This window comes from Haliaeetus leucocephalus, unplaced genomic scaffold, assembly GCF_000737465.1.
Source record: "Haliaeetus leucocephalus isolate CR32 unplaced genomic scaffold, Haliaeetus_leucocephalus-4.0 Scaffold0, whole genome shotgun sequence".
NCBI classification, from domain to species: domain Eukaryota; kingdom Metazoa; phylum Chordata; class Aves; order Accipitriformes; family Accipitridae; genus Haliaeetus; species Haliaeetus leucocephalus.
In genome coordinates this window covers 2,079,654-2,106,440 of record NW_010972436.1, presented here as the reverse complement: position 1 = coordinate 2,106,440, position 26,787 = coordinate 2,079,654, and the positions used below count along the sequence as shown (strand labels likewise).

General features: G+C 56.1%; 3 protein-coding genes across 3 annotated transcripts; 1 reads left to right on the top strand and 2 right to left on the bottom strand.

The window, feature by feature from the left end:
- Positions 1-252: 252 nt before the first annotated feature.
- On the bottom strand, positions 253-3,290 carry KCNJ4 (potassium inwardly-rectifying channel, subfamily J, member 4). The gene is made up of 2 exons (XM_010567476.1): positions 3,253-3,290; positions 253-2,031 (listed from the first exon to the last, which is right to left on the bottom strand). Exons 1-2 carry the CDS (start codon positions 3,288-3,290, stop codon positions 702-704), a joined length of 1,368 nt encoding a protein of 455 aa, XP_010565778.1. The 3' UTR covers positions 253-701.
- Positions 3,291-5,908: 2,618 nt separating this feature from the next.
- On the bottom strand, positions 5,909-6,994 carry LOC104828621 (serologically defined colon cancer antigen 3 homolog). Its single transcript, XM_010562407.1, has one exon. The coding sequence runs from the start codon at positions 6,992-6,994 to the stop codon at positions 5,909-5,911; it is 1,086 nt and encodes a 361-aa protein (XP_010560709.1).
- A 14,045-nt stretch (positions 6,995-21,039) lies between these two features.
- On the top strand, positions 21,040-26,551 carry KDELR3 (KDEL (Lys-Asp-Glu-Leu) endoplasmic reticulum protein retention receptor 3). Its single transcript, XM_010567353.1, has 5 exons — positions 21,040-21,136; positions 21,981-22,081; positions 22,595-22,753; positions 23,076-23,328; positions 26,511-26,551. The coding sequence occupies exons 1-5, from the start codon at positions 21,046-21,048 to the stop codon at positions 26,549-26,551; spliced, it is 645 nt and encodes a 214-aa protein (XP_010565655.1). The 5' UTR covers positions 21,040-21,045.
- Positions 26,552-26,787: the final 236 nt, after the last annotated feature.

Sequence of the window (26,787 nt, the reverse complement as noted above, 5' to 3'; positions counted from 1 at the left end):
CCGTAGAGCCGAGCTGCTTCTGGAGGTGACAGATGCCAAAAGCCAAGGAGAGTGCAGAGTAGGCTACGTAGAGCGTCCTTGTCTCCTAGCTTGGCATTTGCAGTGGAAGAATATGGATTTCAGTTCTCTTTCTGTTTTATATACAAAGAAAGAGTCGTGTGCAACAAGCAATAAACATGCAAGTAAACCCCTCCCTTGAGATCCTTCCCCACTCCCTCCAGGAGTCCTAAACTCTACCATCCATCCTCATCTGGTCAGTGCTTAGGTATCGCTCCTCTCCTAGCCGTGACTCTTGACAGCCATGGGGGCTACGCACGTCGAGAGGGGACAGAATCTGCTGTTGCCTCAGCAGCAGAAATACCTGCTGTGGGTCCCGGTCTGTCTGTTGAGGACAGGGACTCTTGTCACCTCTCCAGAGATGAGAAACCAGGCGTGCTGCTCTCCTGTCTCTGGGCAGGAAAGGGGTCCTAGCACAAGCTGCACGCACGGGAAGAGTAGTGTATCCTCACTCCTCTTCCAGGCAGTATGACTCGACGGGAAAGGGAGTATATGAGAGCAGCTCCAGGCCTTGATGTACTCAGGGGCTGAGGCAGTCACGGGAGGCATTTTTTGGTGGGCAAGGGACTTATCCAGCTACGTACGGGTGCAGAATAGAGGAGCAGACGGTGGGCGACGGGTGTGGAATGGGGAGGCTGGAGGAGTTAGATGGCCGACTCCCTGCGGTATGAGATTGTATCTAGGGGCAGAGTCGCCTGGAGCCGCTCCAGGTCCAGGTGGCTTCCAAAATCCATCATCTGGATGACGCCTCCCTCCTCCTTGGTGCTGCCCCCTAACACCACACCCACTTCGTCATCGTCTTCATCTTCATCTTGACTGACAAGGGCCAGCTCATTCTCGTAGCAGAAGGCACTGGGAGGTGGGGGAGAAGGTAGGATAGTCATCTTGCTTTCTTGCAGCTCCCGGGCTGAGCAGCAAGGCGTGCCGGCTACCTCGTAGGTCTTGTGAAAACGCGAATAATCCACTTTGTAGTGGTTCTTCTCCTCAAACACAACTGGTTCAAAACGATGACCCCAAAGGATTTCACTAGCGAGGTAAGAGCTTCGTGCCTGTGTGGTCATGGCTGTGGCTTCCACCATCCCCTCCAGGATAACAACAATCTCAAAGTTCTCTGTCTCCAGCTCCTCCTTGCCAATCCCATAGAGCGGGCTCTCCTCATCAATCTCATGAACAATAATAATGGGTGAGACCAAAAATATACGATCGAGGCCCACGTCGTAGCCCACATTTAGGTCCCGCTGGTCCAGGGGGAGGTATTCCCCTTCCTCTGTCATGTAGGGCTTGATGAGCTGGGCTCGGACATGGGCCTCCACGATGTGGCTCCTCCTCAGGTTGCCCACCCGCCACATGAGGCACAGTTTGCCATCCCGCACGGAGATGACCGCATGGTGACTGAAGAGGAGGGTCTGGGCCCGCTTCTTGGGCCTTGCCATCTTGGCCATGATAGTGCCAATCATGAAGGAGTCAATAACGCAGCCCACGATGGACTGGACCACAACCGCCATGATAGCCAGCGGGCACTCCTCAGTCACGCAGCGGAAGCCGTACCCAATGGTTGTCTGTGTCTCCACTGAGAAAAGAAAAGCCCCTAGGAAGCTGTTCACGTGCATGATGCAGGGCTTGAGGAGAGAGGGACCACCTCCCACCACCGGTGCATTGAGGTCACCGTGGAAGAAGGCGATGCACCAGAAGAGGAAGCCAAAAAAGAGCCAGGAGACTAGGAAGGCGGCGGAGAAGATCATAAGCATGTACCGCCAGCGCGTGTCCACACAGGTGGTGAAGATGTCGGCCATGTAGCGCTGAGACTTGTTGCTCAGGTTAGCAAAGTAGACATTGCACTGGCCGTTCTTCTTCACAAAACGGTTGCGGTGCTTCCGCCGGGGGGCATGGCCCTTCCCATTCCGGCTGTGCCCGTTCATGCTGCCCAGCGCGGAGACCTTGTGTCCATCCTCTTCGGTCGAGACGATGCTGTACCTGGAAGAGAAGAAACAGGCATTTCCAGCAGAAATACGTAAAGAATAACAGCAACCACTGAGGCAGCAAGGGCAGGAGACACACGGGTGGCTCACAGGGCTATGGTACCGTGCTATTGAATATCACAACAGCACGTTTCCCTGGTTATTGCACCGTGGTGCCACCCTGACCGAATTGGTGGAGCTCAGCTGCAATATTTGCCGAGTCTTGCTGCAAGGAGGTTGTATCTAGCAAAGTCCTGACAGTGCAGCAAAGCAGGAGATGCCTGTAGTGCTGTGCTACCTTCCAGCCTTTCTGGTGAGGAGGGATCCAAGGCTTCGAAACCTGACAGCAGCTGGGACAGCCGGGAAGCCGGGGAGCAAGCACCCGCAGCCTGGCCACGTTTTGGCCCTGACATTATATAAGGCTGGGAGTTTCTATTTTCTGCTCCGCTCTCCTCACTGATTTCATGGTGCGTTGGTGACAATGTTTATACACTTCCTGCACTCAGGACAATTCTGTTGCCACAGCAACGTGCGTGGCTCCCAGCATCCCGCATCCGAAGCCAAAGGTGTAATTTGGAGATCAACAGCCAAAGTGCTGGCAGTTTCCCCGGCAGAAGCCCCCACACACACTTTCTGGGAGACGTTTGCCCCTCCGGCTCCCCTCCCTCACAGGCGGCACTGCCACTGCCCCTCACGTGCTGCTGGGACAGTTGCAGCTATTCCTTAAAGATGTGATGGCAGAAGATGCTCTGACCACTGAGGAAATCAAGCGAGTGCACAGACCCACCAAGACCACTCTTGCCCTCGTGACCACCCAGGACCCCTCAGGCTGGCGGTGTCTCCCTCCCACCCCACAGTGTTGACATGTCAGCTGGAGCCCTCCAGCACGGGCTTTGTGACCCCCATCCTCGCCTCACGGCAAGGGAAGCACTGGTGGCTGGAGTTGTGATTCCCGAGGACACGGGGCTTACGCAGCACTGCTGGAATCTGTAATTTCTGGTCCAGCACCATGCAGCGCTTCGCTTCTCCTCCATAGTACTCCAAGCACTGCCCCCAAGTATGGCATGTTTTGGATCGGGGAAGGAGAGAGGAGCCGTACCTTGGAGCAGGAAAGACCCTGGCAGGTGATCTGAGAAGAATATACCGAAAGGCAGGCTGAAGGTAGGGCCTGAGGGGCCAGATGAGGAGGACCAGGCCACCCGGGACAGCAGCAGTCCTTGAGCGGAGGGTTACTCACCGGTTGACTCGGACGCTGCCCATGGCTCGCTGTATCATCAGGTGTCAGGGGGCCGCGGGAGCTGGGAGGACACAGGATCTCACGCAGCGGCACTCACATGGGACTGGGGAGGCTCTGGGTTTCACCTCTGGCGAGCTGGGACTCGCGCTGCCATTGCGATTGCTCCTGGGCACGCACCTTGCGGAGAAGGACAAAGCAAAACCCGGTCAGAGCCTCCCCTGACAGCACCTGTCCCAGTCCCAGAGCTGGGGACGCAGGGGTCCTTTTGCTCAGCAGGGGTCTGGAGGTGTCCGTGGGGCATCGCGCTGCAGCCTGGCTCGGGCAGGTGAGGAGCTGATGGACGCAGACTGGTTTTCACGGTCCGCAGCCCCCGTGTTCCCCAGCATCTACTGCCAGGAGAGGTGCAGAGCCGGCCGGTCACCGCTCTCCAGATCAAGGGCACAATGGTTGAGCAGCTTGCAGGGCCCTTGCTCTGAGCCATTATATTAATATCATAGATTACACTAGGACGAGAGCTCAGGCAGGCTAAATACCTCGCACACAAGGACTAATAAAGCACGGACATGCATGGCAGCCCTCAGGGATCCCCATCAGCCCAGCCTCACCCAGAGGGGATTGAATTCCAGGGGGTGCAGAACATCCCCCCGTTTCAAAGAGGAGAAGAAAAGCAATGGGTAGAGCCAAAATGGGGAACCGATGGAAAGGAAGGGCTTAGGGGTAGCCGAGGAGAAGCTGGTTAGAGCAAACAGACCTTGCGACGTGCCCTGTGTACAGCATCCAAGGAGCGGCTCAGCAGCAGAGCCCCGGGGAGGATGTCCAGCAGACGTTACGGCCTGACCCGGTCCTCCCCGAACTGAAGAAGAGGGAAAGTGAAGACTCAAGAGCTGACCTATCCCGCCTGCCCAGAGCTGCTGGGAAATGAAATGCAGTGAAGGGGGTAATGACTCACAGATTAGGAGGGGCTTTGTACACCCATGCTAATCCTGCACTGTAACCTTTGGATTACAGCAGCCGGTGTGGAGCGCAGGACACAGACAGAGCCAGCCAGCTTGCTTCCTCCCAGCCTCACCGATGAGCAACCAGTGGTCGCCATATCTGGGACAAATCCAAGGATTCTGGGGTCAAATCCAAGGTTTATTGCTGCTCACAAGTGGTCACGAACAGACAGGAGAAAGGAACAGCAAGTGACGCTGTCTGGGATGGAAAAGCTGGTGAGAACCATCCTTGTCTCATCATCGGTGTTGCAGAATGGGGCTTCGTGTGGCTAAGGGTGACCACCAGCTTTCCCCAGTTAGGAGCACAGACTAGAAAGCAGCAAGTAAGGAGCTCCAGACATCACCTCTGATGTGCAAGCACTGCTGTTGTCATATCTGGGATGAAGATTAGTCAGCAATCTCTCCTCCAGAGACCAAGGTTACTGAGGCAGTTTAAGCTTTATGGCAACACAAACATGGTTGTCTAGACCATCGATATTATGGGACAAGGAGAAGACAGCAACCTCGTAGTCCACAACTCACCATATAGAGGTAAAACTGAACAGCTTCCCAAAAATTCCCGTCAGGAAAAAGCACTTTGGCACTGAACTCTGCCAGCACCCACCCCCTCATCGCCCTACAGCATCCAAGTCTTTAAGGAGGGTTGGTTTGGCAAGCTACAGGAAATTTTGTTGTGCAGCTGAGTAAACCTACAGCAGAAACTGGGGCCAGTAATCTAAATTAATCAGAAATGTTGAGGGATGACCAGGTGATGAAGAAAGGTCACTGCATGCCCACAGATGGTCCTGCTAAGGTAAAGCTAAGAAGTATCTTCAGTGATCACACGGTGAGTTTGGACTGCAGGGTCCCACAGGTCTTTAGGAGGTGACAAAGGCAGGTAGTTTAGGTATACCCCTCTATGCCAGCTCCAGCCAGGAGAGGAAGAGCATCCTCTCCAACCGGCACCTTCCTTAGCCAGCCCGGATAAGCCAAGCTCATCCTTAGCCAGCACGGACACTGATACTGGCGGAAAGGCACTGCCACAGCTCGCACATAGGGATACTTCACAACTTCCTCAAGGTTTCTGACCACCACCTTTCCCCAGCTCCAGGAAGAGGTGCACGATTTCTAGAGACTTTGGATTTCTGGCCCAGGCGGTGGCCAGCTCCAAAAGAAGAGGAAGGATGACCTAAAGAGCTCCTACTCACTGAAACCACGTGCAGCAGCACCCAGATCTCTGCTCCTCACCTTCCCACCTCATCGAGAAGGGACAAAGGAAGCAGATGAATTGCTAATCTCCAATTCTGGCTATGGGAAGAGATGGGCACGCTGTTGAAGAGCACTGCATCCCGTGCTGCTGTGCTTCCTCCTGGCTCCCACACGGGAGCTCAAGTCAGCCGGAGCTGTGGCACAGCCTCTTGCACAGAGCCCACCACAGCTGGACCTTGTAGCTCAGAGCCTGGGAAACGTTTGCTGCTGGGTCTGCAGTGCCACAACAGAGCATCAGCGGCTAAAACTACATCACTACCTGCGATTTGTACTTAATCACAAGAAAAGTACTTCCATGAAGAATAACACACACATTCAAGCACGTGACAGCAAATGGTTTTAGTATAGGCTGTAGTGGGAGACCTGCGGTCTCGGTCCATACACTCATCCGTAGGACCCACACAGAATCGAATTCATAGCTCTTTTTCTGCTTCAACTTCGGAAATTTTGCCGGTAGATTTAAGGACCTCAGCAACAATATGCAGCGACTCCGCCCCAGAGGTGAGCTGTTTGATGGACCAGTTTGTGCCTGTTATTATCTTGTGGAGGCTCTGCAAGGAGAAGTCTATGATGTGCTTCACCGCCCCAAGGTCGGTCGTTTGGCCCGCTCTCAGGTTTTCGTTCTCCACCTTGGAGCTCTCCAGCTCTCCCTGGAGAATAAAGATCTCCTGCTTCAGCTTCTCCACGTTGCTTTCTGCCTCCAGAGCCCGCTGGGTCATGACGTGGAGACTCCACTCAGTGCGCTGGACAAATGACTGTAGCACTTGGGCTTCCCTCTCTGCTTTGGCCAGGCTGACCTTCAGCTGCCTCTCCAGCCTCTGCACTGTGCACGCCTGGCTCTCCAAGGAGCTCTGCATGCTCCTGACCACCTTCCTGAGCACGGCGTTCTCCTCCTTGAGCATGTCATGGGTCAGCTGCAGGGACGGGAACTCCCTGTCCCAGATGGTCTCCTCGTGCAGCATGTGGGGTTCTGCTCCCCTGGTGCGCTCTGGGTACCCCAGATAGGGGTCACTGGCATGGGCCCATGGGCCAAAGACATCCATCCCCAACTGCTTGCCCACGCTACCCTGGAAAGAACCGTAGGAGCCACACGGTGCCATACTGGCCATTCGGAGAACATGCGACCTTTGATGCACAGGAAGGTGATGGGTCCAGCTGTGGTCCTCATCTTCGGACAAGCTGCCAGGCACTTCTGTGTCTTTGTAAAATGGTTCCTGAAACTCCTGAGCATCCTCCTCAAGCTCTAGTGCATGCTTGGCCAACGTCTCGGCATATATTCTATTTTTCACTCCTTCGTCTTTCACCATGTAAGAGTGCCTGGGATTTAGGGAAAATGGGATGGGTTCTCCCAGATCCTCCACCTGACTGCCACCCGAGCTGTCATAGCTCTTGCACTGGCGTGGAGGACGTGCGGAGTGGCAGGGGTATCTGAATTCATCATCGTTGTCATCATCATCATCATCTTCCAAGCCTTCAGATTCTGGGCAGACCCTCTCCATTGTCCCAGAGGTCCCAAGCAGCCATGACATTTTTCAGGACCCTTTGGGCTGCAGCGAGCAGGAGAATCCAAATTAAGCTCCTGGAGCTGGGGTCACACAGGCAGGTGACACTGACAAGCAGTGTGCCAACTTCTGCAGCCTCGGCAACGCTTTTGGGGGAAGAGGCAATCACCGAAATCCCACCATTTAGATCATCAGGGTGTTCAGGAGGGAGCAGAGAGGAGAACCAGGCACCTCTGTGTCTTTGCTGTGGGGAAACCAGGAATCACCAAGGTCTGTGATGTCATCATGTGACTTCACTGCCTGCTGTGAGGTCATGACCAGAGGGGGAGAAGAACCGATCAACCGCAAAAGTGCTTTTTTGGTAGCAGGAGGATAAGCTGGACCCTCACAGCTGCAGACCCGACCCCAGGTCGGGGATGCTGCTGGTGGGCAGAGAGGAGCTCATGAAGCCACCTGAGACCTCCGGGGGGGGGACGACAGGGACCAGCCGGCCCTGGGCAGGCCGTGTGGGGCAGAGGGGACAACCCTGCCCCAAGGGCTACAGAGACATCTCCAGCAGCAAGATCAAGCCGCTGGCATTTTAGTGCCGGGGCTCACCCTGGGCAGAGGCAGGAGCCATCACCGGCGCTTTGGCCAGAGGCATCGCCCTGAGCCAGCCAGCCGGCGAGGGGTCCGCGCCGCGGTGCTGCCGATCTGATTCATCCCCTGCTGCCAGCTGGCGCAGGAAAGCGTTAGTAATACCGGGCGCCACAAACTCAGAGCAGCACGAGCCAGGAGACGAACGAAAATAAACCCACTTACCACTTCCACCCCAACACACCCCCACAGCGCACGGTGCCGCCATGGGAAAGACAGACAGGCAGGCGAGAAGCCCTGGGCTGGGGACTGCCATCGCGTTGGGCCGGCGTTCACGTTAGCCCCTCCAGAGATGCTGCGCTGGGAGGTGATGTGGCCACTGTCCCTCCTCAGCAGCTGGTGGTCCAGGGTCACCACTGACATCCCTGCCCTGCAAAATGGATGCTGCCAGCTCAGCAAGGCCAGGGGCCGTACCAGGAACCCAAACCCCTACGCAAACTCAGTTCAAACGGCTGTGAAATGGTCCCATTGCTCCTTGGAAACCTGAAACACAACCGGGATGAAGTGGGAACGCTCAGAGATGCCTCCAGCAAAAGGGGGTGACACTCACATCCCAAACGAGCAGCTGGCTGTCACACGGACGAGGGGGAGGAAAGCCTGGCTGAGGATAGAGATGTGAATCCCAGAGCATCCCCAAGGATCTTTCTTGGGCCTTGCTCTGCCTCCTGGGACCTGCACGTGGAGGGGTAAGCTGGGGGGGGGTCAGCAGCGACTACCTGGGGAGTGGGACGACACCATGCTGGTGGGTGCAGCACGGGGCACCCTGGGAGACACGAGGCAGGAGACTGTGGTCCAGAGAGATGCCTCTCCATCCCTCTGCTGCCTTGTCCCTGGCATACACAAACACCCATGTGTTTCATAGCCTGAGGAAGCCCCCCGGCACCTTGGGAACCCTCTGCAGTGCGGGCATCACAGCCGCCGACTTGCAGCGCTGAAGCTGCCAGCCAGGTGGGTCTCGGGGGTCCAAGAGCTGCCTCCAGCCCCGCAGCCTGGGCTGCCCTTCCCTCCTTCCCAACCACTTTCCCCCTCCCGCACCCTGGATTGAGCGATGCCAGAGACACTGCCGCCATGCCGCAGTCACCCCCGCCTCGCTGGGTGACACCGCGCTCCGGCAGCACGAGCCATTGCACCAGCCCACGCTGCCACCCCGGCACTGCTCTGACCCCGAGCTGCTGCCGTCGCTTCCCGAGGCGTCTGCGGGCTAGTAACGTCAGGGCGTGTGGAGCTGATGCAATGCCTCCGTCGCTCCATCCCCGGTACGCGGTGCAGCGCCTCGCACGTCCCAGGCTTTCTCCAGCCCCTGCCAGAGCGGATCATATATTGTCAATCCTTCCTTAAATTTGCAGTGGAAGAGTCTCATGAAACAGAACAGAAAAGTCCATGCTGAAGCACTCCCCCACTTCTCTTTTTATAACAACCGTATCTGGTGCTCTGGGATGTACACCGTGAACGACGACGATGGAAAAATCCCAGGGTATTTTTACACTCTTAGTCTTTGCTTTATCTGGAGCCGTCTGGCAAATGCTTCCCTCCTGTCTGTGGTCAATACCGCAGCCGCTGGTTGCGCTGCACTTCGTGCCTTTATTCCTCTTACCGGCTGCGTAGCACCGTCTGGTTTTGAGATCAGCATCCACAGACCCATCCTGCCGGCTCGGGCACGGTGACAAGACGGCAGACGTCTTCTCGCCTCCTGGGGACTCAGGGTGGAAACACCCGCAGCAGAGAGGGGACCCCTCTGGCTTTTTGCAGAGCCTTGCAGACCCACGGCATTCTGTTTGTCCTCTCCATCCTCTTTGTAACTCCCTCTCTTCTCCTCTTCCTCACAAATATTCCTGGGGTTCATAGGGCAGCTCAGTGCCATGGGGCTGTCTTTCCACAAGAGGCAGTGGCCGAGTTCTCGGTCCTCCATGCCGGAGGGGCTGGGTGCTAGGCGCTGTACGAACATGAAGGCACAAGTCACCGTGCGAGAGAGTTTTACCATATTAAAAAGGCAAGTGACATATGGAAGGTGAGGGGAGGAAGCTGTAATCAACTCTATACCATTTTTATATACACACTTCTGCCTTTTCGTTCAATAATTATAAATAGATCAAGTAAGTGCCAACAGTCCCCATCTGCCCCGCAAGACATGATCCGCTGACCAGCTTCTCTCTCCAAAAGAGGATTTTATTAACGTGCCTCTGCCCAGTTTATATTTTGGGGTGGAGTGAGAAGGGGGGATTTTTTCCCCCCTGTGAAGCTCTGGAGCCTGGGGATGGGTAATATGAAAACAAAACAAAATGATTTGAAGTTAAACTATCTCAGTGTGTGACTCAGAGCTATTCATAGCTCCCTGAAGCCAGCTGCAGCAACGGAGCCAGAAGGATTCTGCCCGTATTATTATTCCAATTACCATCTGAATTAAAAGTTTGAGCAGTGATCAGCCCACATACTGACGGGAGGGGGAGAGAAGAAAGCGAAAAGAGAAGGAGAGAAAGAGAGAGAGGGAGAAAAAACAGATAAAAATGGGATCCACACGAAGGTCCCCGGGATGACAAAGTCGGGAAGAGGCATGGAAAGGCGACAGCATCACCTCCTGCCTGCTCCCACACCACCCTCCCCATCCCTGCTCTGGCCGCACCGTCCGGGCAATGGCACTGCAAGAGCGGCCACCCGCACCCCGGGATCCCAGCGGAGATGGGGGGTACCCCACGGCGGGGCTGGTGGGACTGGCACAGGCACTCACCCACTCTTCTCTGGCCAAAATGGGGCTGGGGGGACAAGAGGCTGGGGGGTGGCTAAGCAGGAGCATAAGGAGAGGATGCTGCTGGGGAGAAGTCCCCACTTTTTCTTGTCGCGTGAGGTAGGTGGGTGTTGTTCTTTGTGGCTGGCATCACAGGGAAAATTAAATGCTCAGAATGTCCCTCGCCTTCCCTGGGTGGTGTTCTTGGCCAAAAAGGAGCCAGGCTTTTGTGGCAGCCAGGGTGCAGACCGCATCCCACCTGCTCCCGAAGAAGTGCTGGGGCTGATGCACGCCCCAGCAGCTGTCCTGCCAAAACGGTGGACTAGACCCCAAAGGGTTCATGCAAAACCCGCAAGAGCTGAAAAACCGAAGGCACTGGGGTGTCCCTGAGGTCCCCATGTCCTGTGAGGCAGCGGTGCGGCTCAGGTCACTTCCTCCTGCTTCCCAGTACGACTGCACCAGCAAAAAAAAGCATGTCCCCTAACCCACCCAACCCCAGGAGCTCCCTTCGCTGAGCACCCTGCCCTGCGGGAGCCTTGCCAAAATGCCATCCCCAGCAGTGTCCCTGCACCTCGGCATCTCCCCAGCACAGAGCCCCTCCTGAGCCCGTGCCAGCCTGGCCAGGCCGGCTGCCCTTCCTGATGGTTTTTGGCTAGTCAGGGACAAGGATCGTTATCGGTGCACAGCAAAAACGGGGTGAGGGTGGCTCACGTCATCTGCCTGCCCGCTGCGGTTGCGCTCCTGACAGGTCAGGGACGATCTGCCGGTGCTTCTGCAGAGCACCCAGCAAGGCAGGCGCCTGCAAATGGGTTATGAACGATAACAGCAGCGATGGCAGCGAAGGGCGAGCAATACCCAGGGCAAAGCCTGCTCTGCGCCAAGCCCCCGACGGAGAGATGCTGCAGCCGCTGCTCCGCGCCCGGCTGCTGCACAAGGGCTGAGTTCCCAGCCCGGCCTGGTTGCTCAGTGCTAACCCATCAGCCATAGGGAGAAAAAAATTTTCCCCCAAAACCCTTGTCGCTACTCTAACACGGAGCCCAGCGGAGCCACCAGCCTTCTGAGGGGGGGGTCCCAGCTTCTCCCTTTCAGTCACGCCTGCTAGGCACCAGAAACAGAGCTGAGGGAGCATCCCAGGTAAGCTGCAAAACCACACTCCTGCCAAGAGCGGATCGACTATTTCACTACAAGTCTGCTGACTTGCTTGGTCCAGTTAACCAAATGCACCTGAAAGACATCAAGCCTAAGTGCTGCCTGACGCCGGCGGTACGGAGGACCGTCGGCCTCTCCTTCCCCTGCCCCCTTGCTCCAAGGGGAAAAGGGTGCAAAGCGGGACACGGCGAAACGTTTGCACGCTGCTACGCCTGCGATATCCCCCCCCCACCCCGCCGCCATCATTACGGGTTGCAGAACATCCCTGCTCCTCCGGGCTGTGATGCTCGCTCCCGCTGGCACCCTGCCTGCTCACCTGCCTCTGGCTCACTGGCGCTGGGGGCTGCCCGCAGCTTCTGCCTGGTCGCCTTCTCCCCCCCCCCCAGGCACAAGGTGCTTTCTTGGTGGTGGGAACGCCAGGAGACAGGAGAGGAGAGGACTTCTGGGGACGCTGGGTCTAGTCCCATGGCAGGCACCGCCTCTTCGTAATGCCATTGAGCTTTTCGGAGGGATGAAGCGCCTGCCTGTCCAACCTCTGGGATCCCCGGTGCCCTTCAGCCCCCCATGCTGCCGGCGGGGCCAATCTATACAGCTCTCATGGGGCTATAGGGGCTGCTTTACCCTCCTCTATAGCGGAGTCGCTTTTGATGTCCTCTTTCTGTAAGTCTCTTTTCTGCCGGCCCCTCTGCGCGGGCGCCTAAGCCGGCTGCCAGCAAACGCTGTGGCCTGGCACAGAAAGGAGAAGGGCGAGAGGAGAGGGGAGAGTGAAGATGAAGGCAGGGGAAGGGAGAACAGCCGGCAGAGACGCAGACGGGACGAGGCCGGCAGCTCGTTGCACCAGCGCTGGTGCCGATCGCCAGGGAGGGAGGTGAGGAGGGAGGCAGGAGAGGTGTCGGGGTCTTTTCTCCGAGCTTTTCGCAGGGGACAGAGGTGGGGGGGATGCCGCCTCCCTTGTTTTCGCGCAGCACCAGGCTCCCTCTGAAGTGTTTCGGGAGAAATGTTGCCATAGAAATAAAACAGCCGTCCAGATTGCGAGGGGCAGGCCCACCACCATGGTGGCAGGGGCTGGCGCAGGCGCCGGCAGGAGTCCCCGGCCGGCGGCGTGGGGTACCTTGTCCTCCATCCTCCGCTCCTTCATCTCCCGGGAGAGATCTTCACCTGAGCCCCAGGTGGCATCTCCTCCCCAAACGCACTGGTGGGTGAATGCCAAAACCGGCCCTGCGGGCAAGCTGCCTGCCACCAGGCTCCCGAGAGGCGGGCATGGAGGTACGTGGTCTCTGGGGCAGTCGGGACAGGGTCGCGCTGCAGCCAGCTCCCATCCCTCGTCTGCCTGGGCCACGGCACCACCGTCACTGCTGGAGAACAAGCCTGAGAGGTCTAAAGGCGAGAACCAGCTCAAAGGCAGCCCCTGCCCATCCCGAGCCTCCCACTGCTGGAGGATCAGCATCTCTCCCAAGGAGGGGCTTCAAGACCGACCATCCCCAGTAAAGCCACCTTGTTTGGATAGGAAAACCAGTGCCGGTGCCTCCAGGGGCTCCATATGAGGCCACTGTGCCCCGGTGAGGGGCAGAGGAGCAGCGCCATCGAGGAACACGAATTTAGCCCGACGCGGTTTCACAGCGCTGCAAGGCAAGCGCAGACGGCTTCGCTCGGTCCTCACCATTCACAGAAAAACGAGCGCCAGCGGGAGGCTGGGGAGCTGCGCGTGTGAGTAAGGGATCGATCGCTAAGACGCGAGCATCCATCTATTGATCCCCGGCCGTGCTGTCGGGTTAAGCCAACCCAGCGCAATAACGAGACAGGACAGCGGGAACTTGCTGAGGGCAGATTGCCATTAACCGCTCCACTCTGCGTCTGCGCTGATGTCAGCGCGCGGCGGGCGCAGGTATCCATCAGTGTGTCCTCCTCCCCTTTGCTGGCACCCTCCTGACGGTGATACCACCCCAAAAACGCAGCCGCTCCCAGGGTGGTGGCCGGTGGCTGAGCTGGGGGTGGCCAAGCAGCCAGAGGGGCCAGCGGGGACCCATCCTGCCAGGTAACTCCATCCTTCCCCGGCCACATCCTCACTTTCCTTGCAAACCATAGTGGGGGGCTGCGAGGGGCAAGGACCGCTGCCAGCCCCCCGCCAGCGCCGCACATTGTGGCACTTGGTCTTGGCACCCAAGGAGAGGGAGAGATGGAAGAGGAAAAAGGTGGAGGAGAGGGAGGGAGCCCCACTTCCCTCCAGATCAGCCCTCTCCAGCTCATCCCGTCCATGGCCACCCTTGCCATCCCTCCCCTTCCCCACCCTGTCCCCACCAGGCTCACGTTTCCCTCCTAAGGCACATATTCCCCTTATTATTATTATTATTATTATTGTCAGTGGCTACAAACAGGGGTGGCCACATGCCAGGGTGACTCGGGCATCTCTGGGCAGCGCTTCGGATGGCGAACAGGGAGGGGGCAGGTCCCCACGTCTTCAGCAAGATGTGCTCCCCGCATACCCCGCCATCCCCTCCTGGGCTGCGGGTGACCCCAAACTCCGGGTCCCTCTCCACACCTCCCACCTCCTGCGGACGCCCTCCTCCCAAGAAGCCGAGGAGGGCACAAAGAGGGGGTTGAGGGTAGTCCTGGAGCCATGTCATCTCCGCCACGCGTCCCCCGCGTGCGCTGTCGCTGTCTGCCCTTCGCAGCATCCCTCCCCAAAGGGAGGAAGGGGAGAAGGGAGAGGCCCCAGAGCTGCCGTTTTCTTTGCCACGGATGGAGCTGGGGCTGGGCGGTGGGGATGGGAGACTCCAGGCTCTTGGCAGAGGGATTTGGTGGTCTCCAGGTGATTTACCCAGGAGGGAGGGCATCGGGGGCTGAAGGTGGCACCAGGGATGACCTGCCTGCACCATGCAAACCCGCTTGTCCACTCCCGCCTCGGTGGGGATGCCGGCCTTGCCAACAGGGAGCAAAGGCAGAGTTTCTCTGGCATTTTGCTCATGCCTTCCTCCTGAGCTCCTTCACCCAAGCCCAGTAGCCAGAAGACCCTTTGCACCATGTCTGTCTGGGGGATGTTGGACTGCCACCAGCAGGATCAGCCATGCTGGGACTAGAAGAGCTGGAAGGCAAGGGAGAGGGGTCAGATCTGGAGCCCGAAAAGCTCCACGGGCAGCGGGAGAGCCAACATGGCTGCTTCAGCCCCGGTTGTGCCCTAGTACTTGCAGAACGGGTCTCCAGCTCCGTTCTTCTCCAGGAACTGGCCGAGACCATCACCCGCATAGAGCAGGAGAAACAAAAGGTAAGCGGGACCCAGCCCCGGGTGAGAAGGTGCTAAGGAAACACGGGGAGCCAAAAAAATGAAGAAGTTACCTGCAAAGCGACCAAAGTCAGGGTGGCGAGGGGCAGAGAGGGAAGTTGGGGAGATTTACAGGCAGGTCCCCACCCCTGCCCCTCGGCCGGCAGCTGCCCCAGTAGCCGTATGTGCATACGCCATACACACCGGCAACTTTATGCTGGCACACTCACATGAAGCCACGCATCTCTCCCTAAGTTATATTTATAGCTGTTCCTCTGAGCGAGCGCAGATGAAACAATGCATTATTTTCCAAAGGAAAAAAAAAAAACCAACCCTTCCCAGTCTCATGCCGGTGAAGGGAGCAGCGTGCCCCGGCACCGCCTCTTACCCGGGTCCTGCCGAGGGCTGCCGCCTGCTCCAGCCGTGCCGAGCCAACATCAGAGGAAGGGGAAAGCGGCCAGTTTCTCCATCTCACCATGAAATGTCTCAGCCGGACCGGAGGAATCAGGGAGGTCTCTCTGCAGCCCTCACTCGCCTCTGGCTTGGGGTTTCCCCCCCCCTCCCTGACCCAAGGAGCTACTTCTTCACCACGACCCGCTCCTCTCCTAACTCTGCCCTGCCCACGCCAGCGCTCTCCTCCTGCCTCTGCCTCTCCTCAGAATTTTTCACTCCCGGGAACGTCCATCCCACGGAGCACTGATGTGCCTTCGTGGCTCGCCGACTGGTTCAGGTCTCCCCCTCCTGCCTGGCTCCCTCCTTCCCTGGCATTATTCACCCGTACCCCTCGCTGCCCCCCTGCTCTAGTCCCCCAAATCCCCCCTTCTCCCTTCCACTCTTCCTCCCTTTGCGCTCCGCTCCCTTTCCCTGGCTGCCTCTCCCCCTCGCTGATTGCTATGCAGTCTGTAGCTGAGAAGTCAGTAACTCTGTGGTAGGATCCAACAGCTTTCCGCTACTTTAGCCCATCCTCGCGTGTGAGCTCAGAGCCGCGGAGGCACCGCTGCGGAGCTGCCATGGGGGAGACGAGAGCGCAACCATCGGCAGCGGGAAAGGGACGGTGGGGCCACTGGATGCCCCCGGGGAGGCGAATCCTCCCGCTGGGCTGGCGCAAAGGGGCTGAAATATCTATTGTCGGGGGTTTGGTTTGGTTTTTTTTTTCCCCCACCTGGATTTGGGGTGCTGGGCTGACACCTCACCCCGAGGAAGGACCAGGCTCTCCTGGCTTGTGCAGAGCATTTGCCATGGGGCATCGCTTCCCTGCGTCCACAGCCCGGCTTCCCCAACCCTGTGGTGCTGGGGCCGTCCTGCCAGGACAGGGGATGCCAGGGATGGGAGCGTGAGCAAGGAGGGAACCGTCCTCGGGGCTTCAGGATGGTGCACAGCCATCCTGCCAGGAAACCTGTCCCAGAAACCATCCCTGGGTCTCCACGGTCAGCAGCATCTCAGGGGCTTTGACGAGGTCGCTTCTTGGCGGCAAGGCGAGGGGCCGGGGGACCTCGCGGCAGCAAAGTCAGGGGCTAAAGAGACCCCTGACCCCGCAGGCAGCAGCTGTGGGCATGGGCTCCCAGGGGCAGCCCCACGCCAGGCCGGCAGGGTTTCCATCTCAGTGTCTCATCTGCCATCCCCAGCGTTAAGATGTGTGCTGGAAAAGTCAAAAAAGATCAAAAAAGCCCACTTTTTGAGCGTCCCTTGGGTCCCAATCCTGCAACCATCATGACCCTCCCTCCCAAAACCATCCCAGGATCAGGATGTCCCCTGGCACAACACACCGCGGGGACCGCCATCCCCCGCCAGCATCGGCGAGCGCAGCCCGCTCTCACCTGGCAAAGCCACCCCAGGGGAAGCAGAGGGTATTTTTAGTAGCTCTCCACGCAGATGAGCAGCTGCAAACGGGGAACACGTCAGCCTCCTGCACCAGCCGGCTCACCCCAGCCCACCCGTGGCTGCTCCCCATCGCTCGAATGGGGGGTCCTGGGGAGCCGCAGCGCCTGATGGAGCGGGGCCAGCCTGCTCCCTCCATCCCCTCTGCAGCCATCCCTATGGAGACCTTGTTCAGGTTTGGCGGGGGACTTGCTTTCCCAAAAGCCCTGTCCCCAGGACCCATTGGGTTGCTTCCCAAGAGCTACCGGCTGGGAGCTGCACAGGTGCCCCATGGCAAATCGTACCGGTCCTCTGGCACGGCGACAGGCCTTTTCCCTCTGTGCAGTAAAGGATGAAGATGCTGCTGCAACATCTTGCTTCTTCCCAGGGCAGGCAAAGCCGCCAGGGACCCCACACACCCCTGGAACCACCTCAGCTTCAGGTTGAGCTTCACCTTCTCTGCCTTTTGCTCCTCATCACTGGCTCCCCCAAGACATCGCTGTGTTTCCCTCCACCTGGGCAGCAAAAGGATGAATTGCTGCACCTTGTGCATGGCGTGGCATCCTGGGCCAAGAGGCAGCCAGCACGGCCGGGGCCATCAGGAGGGACATGGGGACGTTGCATTGAGGATGCCACCAGCCCCTCGCTGTCCTTGTGCCCCTGGGGTGCTGTGCCCTGGCCGTCCCAGGCCCGCCGGCCCCGGCAGCAGGGTGGCTCACACTCGCCACCCCCGCCTGTCTCCACCGGCACCGTCTTTAATAAGAAGCGTGGAATATTTTAGCACCTACGGAAAAGCCACCACAGACGGTGGTGGCAGCCGTTGCCAGGGAGACGCTCCCAAAAATAGCCCCACTCCGCCAACCTTTCCTGATGCTGCTGTGGGGATGAGGGAGGCAGAGGGATGGAAGGGTGGAGGGATGGATAGAGGGGTGGAGGAAAGGAAGGAAAGAGAGATGGAGAGATGGATGGAGGAATGGATGGAGAGGGATGGGGGGACAGAGGGATGGATGGAGGAAGGAATGGAGGGAGGGATGGAGAGGGATGAAGGGGGAAGCAGGAGCTCCCGGGAAGGTGAGCGAGCACTGCCTGACCCCTCTGCTGCCTGGGGATGAAGACAAGCGCAACCCTCATGCCAGCATCCCCTGCTTGGGCACCTATGGTCCAGCTTTCCTGCCACACCAGCTAAGCCAGCATGAACCCTCAAGCCTTCTCTGCCCTGGGCAGGTCTGACTTTGAGTGTTTAAACCAGACAACACAGTTTTGGACTCCTTAGCACCTGCCAGGCTCCCTCTGCCATCCTCCTCCGACTGTCCCATCTCTGTCCCCAGTGCTCCAGGACTGCCCCGGCCGAGCTGTCCTGGTGATGGGGGCAGAGGTGGCCCATGATGCTCAACCCCACCACGTTCCCCAGCCCCTCCAGGAATGCTGAATCACTTCCCTCTCTGGGACCGCTCTGGGATGAATCCTGGGGGCTGCCCACCCTTCTGGGGGGCTCTGAACGTGACCTGAGCCACAGCCTGCAGCAGAAATGGAAGGGGACTCCCGGCTGAGCACCTCCAGGGCCAAAAGCACAGAAGCCTTCCTGGTGGCTGGAAAGAAATGCTTTAGCGAGAAGGAAACCCTTTTCACCCCTGTTCTCGTGCCATCACCTCGCAGGACAGGCGGAGGTGGGGAAGGGCCCTCGACGGAGCTGCTGCCGCCTGGCCCAGGGGCTCTGCAGAAGAAGGAGCCTTGCAGACCAGCGAAGGCAGAGAGGGAAACCCAAAAATAGAACTAAAGGGGGGGAAAGGGGAAAAAAAAAAAAAAAAGAAACCCAACAACCCCAAATTCTCGTTTTTAATGCCAAATCCCAGCTCGCTCGCCTCCCTGTCACCCTGGCGACATTCCTTGCGGTCGCCATGGAAACGGGAGGCATGGAGAGAGCATCACCGTGTGGGGCGGTGGCAGCACCCAACATTATTTCGGGAGGCAGGGAGACACCCGGTGCAGGGCGGTTCGTGTTGTGGCAGGGAGGGAGGAGGGAAAGGTTTATTTTTACTTGCTCCCACTTCGTGTGCCAGTTTTTCCTTCTCTAAGTGCCCGGGTGCCCCTCGCCCTCCCGGCAGCTTTGCCATGGCCCTCCCGCATGCCCGCAGGGATGTCCCATGGGGAGAACCCAGCCCCACCACTGTGTCCCAGCTGGGTGAGCTCGGTTGGGCTGCTCCCATGATGTCCTTCTGATGGTCACCTCAGCTGGCGGTTCCTGGTACCACAGCAGGAGATAATGCCATGGCTTGGGGTCAGTCAGCTCTTTTTGGGAAGGTGCAAGATGAAGAGGATAAACCTTTGCCACCCACAACAGTCTTACCTTTCCACAGAAGGCTTCATCCCCTGGGTGGGACAAGAAGCTGCGAAGAGGAGCAGAGGGACAAGAGGATGATGAAGGCTCTCAGACATCGTGCCCTGGGGGCTCAGAAGGGGATCTGTCAGTAGAGAGGACCCTAAATCTGTCCCCCTGAAACCTCCCATCCCCACTCCACGGCTCAAACCTCTCTCTGCCCACCTGCAAAAGGACCTGGGATGCCAGGGACCTGCTGGGCCAGCAGGGCTGGGGCTTGGCTTTTGCCAGCACCTGCATGGCCTTGCAGAGCCCTGCTGAAACCCCAGGCAGCTCCGCTCCGACGGCTGGAAACCCGATTTCAGCCAGTCCCTACTCCCGACACTCCTTTGCCAACGCTCAACTTTGCTCTAACCCGCTCTTCTCCCACTGCACCAACCTCTGCCTTGGTGCCCTGCAGGGCTCTCCCTGGTTTCACGGGGCCAAGCGGGTGTTTTCCAGCCCAGCCTGGGAACGCGGCTGGAAAAGCCTGGTGCGGCAGGTGCTGGAGCTGCAGAGTGGGAAAACACGGCAGCCAGCCTAATGGGCAGGGAGGAAATATATGCAAATGTATTCAGAAAGGAATCCGGTGATGCTAATAGATTTGTTAGTCCTCTCAGTAAGCACCAGGAATAATATTTTTACACTTTAATCATTAAGGATTTTACTCCAAGCGAGCCCATAAGGACGGAAGGAGATGCGGAGGAGACGGCTGCAGGTGACGGCTGGGGACAGGGAGGGGGACAGCCAGAGCCGGCCCTGCGGCAATTAGACTCTTGGCCAGATATGATTTGCTCAGGGACGAGGTGACAAATTAAAACATCCATTTGGTTGTATTAAAGCAGCTTTACATTAGCAATTAGATAACGAATATCTAATGGCCCTGCCTTGATGCGGAGGCCACCCCACCGCTGCCATGAGACGTCCCTGCGTAACCGCTGCTGCAAGGACAAGGTTTATCTCAACCAAGCTGATCACCTGGGGCTGTTTTTGAATATATTAAAACTTTATAACCATCACTACTAAGCTCCTTTCTGTTAAATCTATAAAACCAGCAGCATCCATGTGCTTTTTTCATTCAAAACGTGTATTACGTTGTTTGTAATCCAATTGCAGGAATCCAGGATTAATATTTTCAGCAAAGTTTGTCTCAGACCAGCCCTTGGGAGAATCTTTTCTTTCCTCCAGGGCTGGGTGCTGGGATCCACACCGCTCCAGACAGGACACGGAAGGCAGGAGTGCCGCTGGGGAACGGCTGTGCGTGACCCACTGTGGAAGTGGGGTGTGACATATAGCCGCAGCAGCCTGATAATTCAGATTTCTCCCTGCTTTTTCATTTGCTCCAGCAGACAAGGTGGAGCACCGGGGAGAAGGTGCTAGAGGTGGGACGGGAAGGGCAGAGGGCAGGAGGCTGCCAGCTGGGAGCAGGACAGAGGTTAATGCACCCACAGGGAATGTTCCTGGAAAGCCTGTTCCTCGCAGGAGGGTGCATCCCCAAGGCTAGAGGATGGGGATCCCTTTCCCTCTGCCTTTTCCCTTTTAACAACGCTTCCGCGTGTAACTTGAGACAAGTTGGGGAAGAAAAAAGAGGAAGGGGAAAAAAAAGAAAAAGGGAAAAATAGCGCAGTTATTCCCGCCTCTGCCTCCTCCTCTCTCTCCTCCCCGGCCAGCCAGGAGCCACGTCACCGTCACCCAGCGCTGGCTTCGGGGCTGCTCAGCAGGCTCAGCCTGGGGCTCTCCAGGCGACAAACCCCAACTTTCGGCCTCGAGCAGGCCTCTCCTGGGGTGGAGAGGAGGTAGAGAAAAATCCACCTTGGGGGAAAAACAAGCAAGGGAGACATCCAGCTTGAGAGCCTGGCAGGGGAAAGGCGCTCGCAGCCAGGGGAGAGGGGAGCCTGAACTTTTCTCTGCCAGAAGAGAGGGCTCCGTAATTGGGGGAAAAGGAAAGTTGAGCTGGAGGAAAGCGTTTGCTCGATCGAGGTTCGGGGAGGAAAACCTCCCTGTTCTCACTCTCCCTGCCCGCAGAAAGCATCCCGCTCCCTTCACCCCAGACAAGCCCCCCCGGCACCATGAACGTCTTCCGCATCCTGGGGGACGTCTCCCACTTGCTGGCCATCATCATCCTCCTGCTGAAGATCCTGAAGTCCAAGTCCTGCGCCGGTGAGTGCTCCCACACCCCGGGAAAGGAGGGGGGGGCTCTTCCTGGAGGGTGGCTCAGCGAGGGGTGCAAGGAAAACGGGTACTGGAAAGGCTGGCAATAGCCCACACAAGCTGGCAGCCCTCTCCAGCGGGCTCTTCAAAGGAAGGCATCCTCTTCCTCCGGGAGGTCTCCCTGCCAGGACGAGAGGGCTGCATTGGAAGGATGTGATGTGGCAAGGCGCACGGCCTCGGGCAGGTGATGGTCTCGGGGCGGTGAAGCAAAGGAGAAGGCAGCAAGGCCGGAGGGAGTCGGAAAATGAGTGCAAGAAGTTGTGGCAGCACCAAAACTAACAATCTGGAATGAAAGCTGCTTTAGGTCAGAGGTTCTGCCAGCAGGTGGGCAGGTACCAGAGGCTGCACCGTCCCTGGGCGAGGAAACCAGGGCAGCAGCTTCCCACAGGAGGACTTTGTTCAGAATTCATGGTTTCCTCCCCAAGAGCCTTTGGGGCTGGGCTGCAGCACCGTGGCTGTTATCACAGGTAGAGAAATGGGGGGCAGGTCTGACTGCATCTCCCTGCCAGCAATGACTAAGCTCCATCAGCGTCCCTGGGCTGGTCCCTGATCCCGCAGCTCTTCCCTCGCGCGGCAGATATCACACAAGCCCTGGTGAGGTGGGCAGGCGGAGGGGGCGAGGGAGGGAAGAGAAAGGCGTTTTGGTGACAGTATTGGCCAAAGCGGTGAACGTGCCCACCCAGCAACGTGTGTACATACAACCACTTCCAAAGAAGGTGTAAGGGGAAACCACCATCCTAGGGGACCTTCCTCTCATCTGCTTTACCTTCCTTTCTTCTCCCTGCCATGCCAGGTATCTCTGGGAAGAGTCAGATTCTTTTTGCCCTCGTCTTCACAACCCGTTATCTGGACCTGTTCACGACCTTCATCTCCGTCTACAACACTGTGATGAAGGTAAGGAGAGGGCAGTGCAGAAACAGAGGTTCCCCTCAGCTCACCGTGGCTTCTCGGGGAGGTGAGGGTATGCAGTCACTAAGTTTTTCAGCCAGGAAGGGTGGATAAAGATGCTTCCTTTGCTGTCACTCACCATAGTCAGTGAGCGAGCTGAGCCCGTCACATTTAGTACCACCAAAACCAGAATGAGATGCCGTGAATTGCGTCTGGGTGCCCTGGCACAGCAGGAGTGTTAACAGACGGTTGCCACCAAGCCAGCCTCTACACAGAGCCCTAGAGGCTCAAACAAGTGTGATCCTCATGGTGGGGCCATCTTTAGTTGACCGCTGGACTATCTCCAGCAGAAGCCAATCCACAAGCCAGCGCAAAAAAAGCATTCACCACTATCTCACCCTGGCACAGCCCCACCAGAACCAGGTTAACAGATCCCTGACTTTAGCAAAGCCATCCTCTCCTCAAGCACAGAAGGTGGAACTGCAGGTAAGGTCTCGCCATCTCCCTTCCCTCCCCCAGGTCATTTTTTTGATATGTGCCTACATCACCGTGTACATGATCTACGTGAAATTCCGGAAAACGTTTGACAGCGAGAATGACTCCTTTCGCCTCGAGTTCCTGCTGGTCCCTGTCACAGGCCTGTCGTTTCTGGAGAACCACAGCTTCACCCCCTTGGAGGTAAGGAAAACCTGAGGCAGGAATGGGAAGCAGCAGCCTGACATCAGGCAGCAGAGTGAGCAGCATGTTGAACAGCTGAGATTTTTAACAGCAAAAGCAGGCAGGAAAGGCAAGGCTGGCAGGCCTTGAAGACCGTACCATCTATAGAGCAGCTCAGCGCTGTCTCCTCTCAGCTCCAGCACAGCAGGCTCTTTTTCCCCAACTCCAGCAGCACCACCCAACCCGCTCGCACATTGGTGCTCTGCCAAATGAAAAGCTTTAGGTCTTAACGCATATTAACCAGCACCAAGACTCTCCACTGCCTTCATTTTGCATCTCACAGATACTCTGGACCTTCTCCATCTACCTGGAGTCCGTGGCTATCCTTCCTCAGCTCTTCATGATCAGCAAGACGGGGGAAGCAGAGACCATCACGACGCACTACCTTTTCTTCCTGGGCCTCTACCGTGCCCTCTACATTGCCAACTGGGTCTGGCGTTACTACACGGAAAATTTCTACGACCAGATCGCTGTAGTTTCCGGGGTGGTACAAACCATCTTCTACTGTGACTTCTTCTATCTCTACGTTACCAAAGGTAGGTAAATTTGAAACGTTCGTTCGGCGCACTTGCAACGTACGGTGGAGCTGCAGCTTGCCATGCATTAATCCTTATGTGATTTTATTCTTTGCTGTATTTGCGATACATTATTTAAACTGGATTTTAGGTGGATAACATGCATCTGTTGAATGCAAATGAGCATCTCTGCTCTAAGGCTCTAGACGTGCATGTCAAACAAAGCAGAAATTAAACCAGAGCTAAGCCTAGTTTAACCCCACCTTGGGAACTGAGGTATATTCAACTCTACATACATCTTGAAAGATTATGAATCACACAAAAAAACTCTGAGGGGAAAAAAAAAATAGCTGTAGGCAGAGAATGTACCTGAGAAAGCAACCACAGACATATGGAGATATTATTAAGCCTACTTTTTCTTTTGATGGAAAAGATGTAACATGCTCAAGAACTGATTCTGTAGGAAGACGGGCAGCTTCAGGGACAAGACACCCCTTTCTGTATCCCAAAATCAGATACCCCTTCGACTTCAGCGCTGTGCTTTGGTAAATGGCTACATACCAGAGCTAACGAGTGTATCAAGGGCATAAAATCCAGCAGAACACGCTGTGGTTTGCTGAGGCTGAAGTATGCTTTGAAACACTTTTCTGTTGAGGAGGATGGAATTTGATGAAATCTAGCCAAGTGAACAAATATTTTCTTCCTTCTTCACATTCCCAAATTAGTCTGCCAAAAGCAGTAGCGATGGCCTGCATTTAATGTTTCAAGGGATGAATCTCTGGTAGGTTCATGCAATATACCTGCTGACAGAGAGGTGACAGGAGCACTGAGCAGGTGGCTGGCCTTGGCAGATGAAGACTTCCTTCCGTCATTAAAACATTTTTGTAGCCAGAAAAGTACTTTGTGAAACTGCCATCAAGGTGCTCTACGTCAATTCCTTTTTTTTTTTTAAACTAATTCCCATTTTAGCTTCGCTCAGTTCATGTGTCCTGTGTCCTGTATTTTGTGAGAAATCCATACCCTTTGTAGTTGGGGATGGTGGAACAAAAGGGGGGAGAAAACAACTGCTGGCTTTCAGTCTCGCATCGTTAGTGATAGAGCTGCAAAATTTAGATGATACAGGAGGCAGAAGAAAAAACATTTGTCCCTGGGACATCGCAGCAGGAAGAGAATTGCCTTTTTTTTTTTTTTTTCACCCTTTATACAAATGTTCTGAATCATGGGAGACAAAAGGTGTCTGAAGATATGCAAATGCTTTGCAGTCACTTACAAAACCCAGCAATATTATAGCAGGTTGCATCTCTCTTACACTCTTGCAAAAAAACATCTTTTCAAAACATTTCTAACACCAAAGAGCTCAGACAAAAGGGCAGCGATGCTGCAAAAAAAGCAAAAATGTGTTATATAAAGAAATGTATTTAGCAAGACTTCAGAGCCTATACCAAAGCATTGTAAAGGGATTTTTATAGAATGCAACTTCTCTTCATCTTGTTTTCAAAACTAGATAAGCTCCTTTCTCTTTAACACAAGGACCTGAAAGACATTCCAAGGAAGCTTTCAGCTCCCACAAGCTTGTATTTCACAGAATGGCTGAGGTTGGGAGCCACCAGGGGGAATCATCTAATCCACCCCCCTGCTTGCAGCAGGATCACCTAGAGCGGGTTGTTCAAGGTCCTGTCCAGTCAAGTTTTGAGCATCTCCAGGATGGAGGCACCGCAGCCTCTCTGCGCAACCTGTACCGCTGTCTGACCACCCTCACTGTAAAAAATTTTTTCTTAAGTGGAATTTCCTATTGCCGCTTGCCCTGTCACTGGGCACCCTAAGCAGAGTCTGGGTCTGTCACCTTTCCTCCTCTCATCAGGCGTTTATACACATGGGCAAGATCCTCCTCAGCCTTCTCCAGGCTGAGCAGTCTCTTCAGATTCTCCAGACCCTTAACCATCCTCACGGTCTTTCCAGACTTGCTCCACTACATCCCTGTCTCTTGTACTGGGAGCCCAGAGCTGGACCCATCGCTCCAGCTGTGGCCTCACCAAGGCCACGTAGAGAGGCAGGACCACCTCCCTCGACCTGCCAGCGATGCAGCTCACGAGGGCACATCGCCGGCTCGTGTTCACCTTGGCACCCACCAGCACACCCAGGGCCTTTCCTCCCAAACCACTTTCCAGCTGAGCAGCCCCCCGGCACATACTGGTGCAGGGGTTTGTTCCACCCCAGGGGCAGGACGTGGCATTGCCCTTTGCTGACCTTCACAAGGTCCTTGCCAGCCCATTTCTCCAACCCAGCACATCCCTCTGACCCCGTCGGGTGTTATCAGCCACTCCCCTCCGTTGCGTATCACCAGCAGATATCCGAGAGTGTAGTGCCCTTCCCTTTGGCACCGAACAAAGATGTTGAGCGGTACCGGCCCCAGCACCCGCCCCCGGGGTACACCACCAGTACCAGACCTACAGCTGGACTCTGCACCGCTGACCACCACGCTGCCAGGGCAGCCGCTTCTCCATCCACCTCACCTAAGGGTCCCTGGTTATTTCCAAGAGGCCTCCCATCCCAGCTTCCAGATCAGACGAGATGGGGCAGGTTCAGGGGGGTCTGGCCACGGACCATTTATTTATTCAAGCTGTGTTCTCTGTTAAAAGGAGGGGGAAAGCACTAGGGATAGCACAGTAGACCCCATACTACACCATGGGGTAGTACACAAATGGGGGAAATTAAGAGGGTCTATGCAAAAGAAAAACTAACCATGGAAGAGGAAACAAGAACCTTTTCCTTTAGCATAAAGGAGAACAAACAGGTTGTGGTTTCCCCCTTAGAAACAATTCTGTAGTGCTTCTCTCCCATTAAGGATCACAAATTCTCCTGTTCTCAGGATTCCTTAATTTTACCCTTCTCGCTAAATTCTCCTAGATGCTCCTTCCACAATGAACAGGATTCTCTGGAGCTGTTAGCATAGATGTGATAACAAGCAGTTGCATTACCTGAAGACAGCACAGCTCTATTCCTACCAGCCTACAGTAGCACATGGAGGATGCCCAAGGAGGTCTATGCGACAGCCATGATCTCATTGCCGCTTGCAAACCTGGCAACCCACTATCAAGCACTCTGAATAGCAAGTTCAAAAAAAAAAACAACAATTAACTCATTGAAACAATGAAACAGTTTAATTCCCCCAAGTTCCTTACCTTCTCTTTCTCTTTGCACAGTCCTAAAAGGAAAGAAGCTAAGTCTTCCCATGCCCGTTTGAAGACGTTTCCACAGACAATGCAAGAAATTCCAAAGATGAAGCTCTTAAGATCACAGCTTTCCTTTCCTGGCCCTTTTTGACCAACGGATGGTTCTGCTGAGTTTTACTCCCGTGCCAGGAAGACAACGAGGCCTGGAAAGCTGATACGCTTTGCATCCATGAGACTTTCCCTCCATTTTTTTTATTTCTTCTTACTTGAATTTGGTGCTAGTAAGTAGTGCTGGCCAATACTGAAG

What these genes read in the sequence shown, in the direction of transcription:
- LOC104828621 (XM_010562407.1), bottom strand. Translation starts at nt 6,994, where the DNA reads ATGGAGAGGGTCTGCCCAGAATCTGAAGGCTTGGAAGATGATGATGAT.
- KDELR3 (XM_010567353.1), top strand. Translation starts at nt 21,046, where the DNA reads ATGAACGTCTTCCGCATCCTGGGGGACGTCTCCCACTTGCTGGCCATC. An exon ending in TCTACAACACTGTGATGAAG is followed by an intron (nt 22,082 to 22,594) that starts GTAAGGAGAGGG and finishes TCCCTCCCCCAG; the next exon opens with GTCATTTTTTTGATATGTGC. An exon ending in CTATCTCTACGTTACCAAAG is followed by an intron (nt 23,329 to 26,510) that starts GTAGGTAAATTT and finishes CTCTTTGCACAG; the next exon opens with TCCTAAAAGGAAAGAAGCTA.
- KCNJ4 (XM_010567476.1), bottom strand. Translation starts at nt 3,290, where the DNA reads ATGATACAGCGAGCCATGGGCAGCGTCCGAGTCAACCG. An exon ending in GGCAGCGTCCGAGTCAACCG is followed by an intron (nt 2,032 to 3,252) that starts GTGAGTAACCCT and finishes CTTCTCTTCCAG; the next exon opens with GTACAGCATCGTCTCGACCG.